Source organism: Mustela nigripes, chromosome X (genome assembly GCF_022355385.1).
Source record: "Mustela nigripes isolate SB6536 chromosome X, MUSNIG.SB6536, whole genome shotgun sequence".
In the NCBI taxonomy this organism is placed as follows: domain Eukaryota; kingdom Metazoa; phylum Chordata; class Mammalia; order Carnivora; family Mustelidae; genus Mustela; species Mustela nigripes.
In genome coordinates, this window is record NC_081575.1 from 105,772,439 (window position 1) to 105,777,141 (window position 4,703).

General features: G+C 40.8%; 1 protein-coding gene across 1 annotated transcript; it reads right to left on the reverse strand.

Annotated features, from left to right (window-relative positions):
• Positions 1 to 1,511: 1,511 nt before the first annotated feature.
• Positions 1,512 to 3,560, reverse strand: DDX53 (DEAD-box helicase 53). The gene is made up of 2 exons (XM_059385836.1): positions 3,449 to 3,560; positions 1,512 to 3,283 (listed from the first exon to the last, which is right to left on the reverse strand). The coding sequence occupies exons 1-2, from the start codon at positions 3,558 to 3,560 to the stop codon at positions 1,512 to 1,514; spliced, it is 1,884 nt and encodes a 627-aa protein (XP_059241819.1).
• Positions 3,561 to 4,703: the final 1,143 nt, after the last annotated feature.

The window sequence follows — 4,703 nt, forward strand, 5'->3', positions numbered from 1 at the left end:
ACACCTATACCTAGAGTATTTGCCTCTTTGTTTCACTTAATTTCACTGACTTTTGTAGTCACAGCTGGGGATGCTGGGAAAAAAGATGGTTGCATTAATATTTTGTTTGCCCGAGATTGCAAGGCTTGACTAATTCTGTTTTCACAAACATTGAATTTAAGATTTAGCATCATTTGGAGGACTTCTTATAGTGTGAGAAAGTTCAGATTGCCTCTAAATAAAGCATGCAAGATAGAATTAGAAATTAGAGGAGTTAACTAAAATTGGTTCCTCTGGCAAAAGTGTCATTTGGTCGAGTTTTTAATGTTTTTCCCAGTATGTAAGATATATTTTAATTTCACATTGATTTTTTTCATTATGTATACATGAAGTTTTGGCCTTTTATAGACAAACTGAAAAATAAAATGTGACAAAAGAATATAAAGATACCCCATGAGTGACATTTCACAAATCAATAAAAATGCAGATAGCACTATTCTGGTCATTAAAAAGTATTTCATCGTTCAATTTGTTAAGTAACTATGTGATATTCTTCCTAGATCAGAAAATAAAGTGTTAAAAAAACAAAAAAAAATTTAAAAAGGAAGTGTTAGTAAAGGCAGGGTTATACAATTTTGGTTATAATATAGAGTTTAGTGGTGAAGGGGACCCCAAAATTATTTAACCACCCCAATTTCTTAGTGAAGAAAGTGATCACACATGCAGAAGGTAAGTGACCTCCCCAGAAGTTTTAACCAGTGGTAAATGATATGAGTTTTATGAGGATCTGATTTCTAGCAAGTCAGACACTATGCTCAATTAGTCACATCTATCTGAAAAAACAGAATTGTGGAATCTTTTAGAAGGTTGAGCATTTTTTTTCTGATGATTTTTTTTTTTAAATTAGGGAATGACAGTGGAGATTTCTTTACAGATCATTGTGGCACTAACTGCTGGGGGAAAATAGAATATTTGACTAGGATAAACTTGATGAAAATTATGTTTCAAATTAATGTGACTTTTTAAAGCAATAAAAGCACTATTGTTGTCTGCAACCAGTCTTTCAGAGGAGACGTAGATGGACATGGCAGGCTATGAAAGAAACCATACCAACATGTAAGTGGTGCCTGGGTGGCTCAGTAACTTAAGCGACTGACCCTTGATTTTTGGCTCAAGTCATCTCAGGGTTGTGACACTGAACCCTACATTGGGCTCTTCACTGGATGTGGAACCTGCTGGGGACCCTTTTCCTCTCCCCATTTACCTCCCCCTTTCCCTTTGTCCCCACCCCACTCTCCTCCCCCACACTCATGCACTCTTTCTGTTAAAAAAAAAAAATCACCCAACACATAACATTTAATTTTTTTTCCAAATAAGCTCTTACTCTCTCATTTTTCAAATACTTTTGACTTTATTAAGGAACATAAATGATATTGAAAGTTCAGTGTTTAAGAATTGATGTCTTTAAACTGCCAGGTCTTCAACATATCTTCAGTTTTCCAGGAGCGTAACACAACTCTTCAATGTAGATATCAGTAAAATTCTCTGGGTTTTCCTGGAGATTTCAGTTTTTTTCCTGTGTCCTTTTTTTGTTTGTGCATTTTGAATCGCTCAGCCATTGTTAGGAGATCTTCAGGGACACTCTGATTTGCTCGTTTCAGAATTTTAATCAATTCAATGGCAATCTTCCAATCATTCTGAGTCATGAGGGTGACTGATACGCCTGTCCTCCCTGCTCTTCCTGTTCTTCCCACTCTGTGTACATATTCTTCAATATTGCGTGGGAAGTCGTAATTATATACGTGTGTGACATCATTAACATCAAGACCTCTGGATGCTAAATCAGTAGCAATCAGTATTTTCACTTTTCCACTTCTAAAGTCCTCCAGTGCTCGTTCACGGTCATGCTGCTCCCTGTCGCCATGCAATGATTGCACTGGTATGCCCTGGATGCTCAAATCACTTGATAAGTCATCGGCAACAAGTTTTCTGCTGACAAACACAATGACTTTGTCGTGGGGTGACAGACCCTGTAAGAATTCTTGGATAAGAGATCGTTTTTCTTCTTCTGTGGTAACAATTACATTTTGCTTCACTGTATTAACAGCAACTAGATCCAGAGTACCAACATAAACAATCATAGGTTGTTTCAGGTAAGACTGAGCAAGTCGACGAATGGTATCTGGCCAAGTTGCACTTGTCATAATAGTCTGGCGGTCTGGGCGCACATCTAATAAAATCTTCATTATCTGGTGTTCAAACCCCAGATCTAGCATTTTATCTGCTTCATCTAAGACTAAGTAGGTTATGCTTCGTAAGTTGACAAAGTTATTCATTTGCAGATCATTCAGTCGTCCAGGAGTTGCAATAATGATATCTATGCCTTTGGTAATATCTCGAATTTGTCGTTCTCTACTTCCACCGCCATATATACAAACACTTTTAAGACCTTTATATGAATACTTAGAACATTCAGCTTCCACCTGAAGAGCTAATTCTCTAGTGGGTGTAAGGACTAGCATGCCAGCCCCATTTCTTTCCTCTCTAGGTATTGGTTGATTATTGAGATGAATAAACCCAGGCATTAAATAGGACAATGTTTTGCCTGTTCCAGTTTGAGCAACTCCTATAAGATCTATTCCTTTTAGAATAATTGGCCATGCCTGTGACTGAATGGGTGTTGGCTTTTGAAAACCTGCTCGTCTAATGCTTTTCATAAGTTCAGGGTAAGGATGGAAGGCATCCTCAAATTGCCAAGTAGGGTTGGGAATGGGGCGCTTTTGGCCATCTTTCAAGTCGTCACACATTATGTCAAAGTTTTCCTTTCTCCACATATCTACTTCAGCTTCAGACAACGAGCTCGTTGCTTCAGATTCTACATAGAAGTTTTTCTTAATTGGTGGTAAATCTGCCCATTTTCTTTTTTCCCACTCTACAACTTCTGCTCTGATTTGGTCCCAGTCTATCAGTGGTTGAACCTGTTTAGCACCAGTGTTATCTGGGCGGAGCTCTTTTCCAGCAGAGGCCTGAGGTGCGGCACTATCGACGCGGGACTCTGAATGGTGGCCTCGTTCTTGTTTTTTAACAAGAGCATCTATAGTTGCTTTGGCCTTTGCTTTCATGTCCTTTGTGCCAAAAATTTTTACCTCTGCTTCACAATCACCTTTTATGATCTGTATTTTGGTACTTGTTGTAGCCTGGATATCTTTTATCTTTGATCCACCACGACCAATCACCACTCCAATCATATTGTTCTTCAATCTAAAGCAGAGAGGTGGCTCCCCGGGGCCTGAGGCTCTCACCTCTGTGTGGCCGGCGGGGCCGCTCCATCCTCTGCCACTTCTGCCCCTTCCACTGCCACCACCGCCACCGCCAACCCTGCTGCCACTGCCGCCACTGCTGCTGCCACCAATGCCGCCTCCACCGCTGCCGCCACCACCGCCACCGCCGCCGCTACCACCGCCGCTACCGCCACGGCTGCTGCCGCCGCTGCCGCCGCTGCTGCCACCCCTGCCATCCTGGCGGGCCCTGAAATCTCTTGGATTAGGCTCTGCCCTTTTCTGCTGTGGGGCCCAGGCCATTACTTGGTAGGGCGAAGGCGGTGTTGGCCTTCAGCCTACCTAGAGTGGGAAGACACGGTCGAGTCTTCCCTCCTCTCAGGCGCTTGATCAGCAGAATATGGCGCTGGTGGGTAGCTATGCAGCCGTTAAGAAGGAATTGTTCTGTGACGTAGTGGCACGGGTTTCAATGGGCTGGCCAATCACAGGACTCCGGGCTGGCGCGAGGGGGGGCAGGCACCTCTGACGCAAAATTTAAAGTGACACTGTCACATGACCCGTTGCTGGCGATAGTGACCTAATAATGTGATTAAGTAGTTTGACCCCGGGTTTCCGCACCGTAAAATTACTTTTCCTTTTCCATTATAGTTATAAAAAATAATTATTACTCTGTTCTTTGGAAAGAGTTCATTAAGTCTAGCTGACCCTCGTAGGCTCACCAGCTGTTTAAATTCAGTTCTTTCCAATGTTTTGTAGAAACTAATGTTTTTTGTGATGTATTTGAAAAACATTGCTCCGGATGAATATTGATTATCAAATGAGTTTTTTTTTTTCACTTGGTGGTTCAACAAGACTTATTCTGACAGAACACATTGCAAGTCCCCCACACTTCTTTATGAATTATACTAGGAGTTTTAAAGCATTCCCAATATATTTTAGTTCATTAACTGTTAAAAAGAGAAATTTGTTTAGTCAAATGTGGCTTTAACTTAAGAATATATGTATTTCCCTATGTTTTCATCTTTACACTGACTAATAGTATGTATTACAGAAGCTAATAATCCTAGAGGCATTGGATGTGTCAGGGTCACTTTGTTTTTCTCCTTCATTAAAGAGAGAATGAAGTTGAGGCCCTGATATCCTTAAGGACTTGACAGAGTACTTTATACTGAGAGTATAAATTGAGAACCTTTTCTTAGCTTATAGACTGGGGCTCTCAATGCTCTACTGTAAAGTGACTTGTTTTTGCTCATTTTATTTCCTGTGGGTGATACAGGAGAAGAGAAGGAGCCATGGTAATGAAATGAAATAGTCTTATACTGAGAAGTGTAGCCATGTACAAAAGCAAAGCACTTTGTGGCGGGACTCAGTGTATTCAATTATTGAGACTGAAGACTTGTGCAGGTATTATGGGTACTGAGAGAGATTATGGTTTCAGGGTCATTC

Bases quoted from the DNA above. Each gene is read 5' to 3' on its own strand.
- DDX53 (XM_059385836.1), bottom strand. From the start codon at position 3,560: ATGGCCTGGGCCCCACAGCAGAAAAGGGCAGAGCCTAATCCAAGAGAT. The intron at 3,284-3,448 runs GTAGCGGCGGTG...CCGGCCACACAG, and splicing joins CGGCGGCAGCAGCCGTGGCG to AGGTGAGAGCCTCAGGCCCC.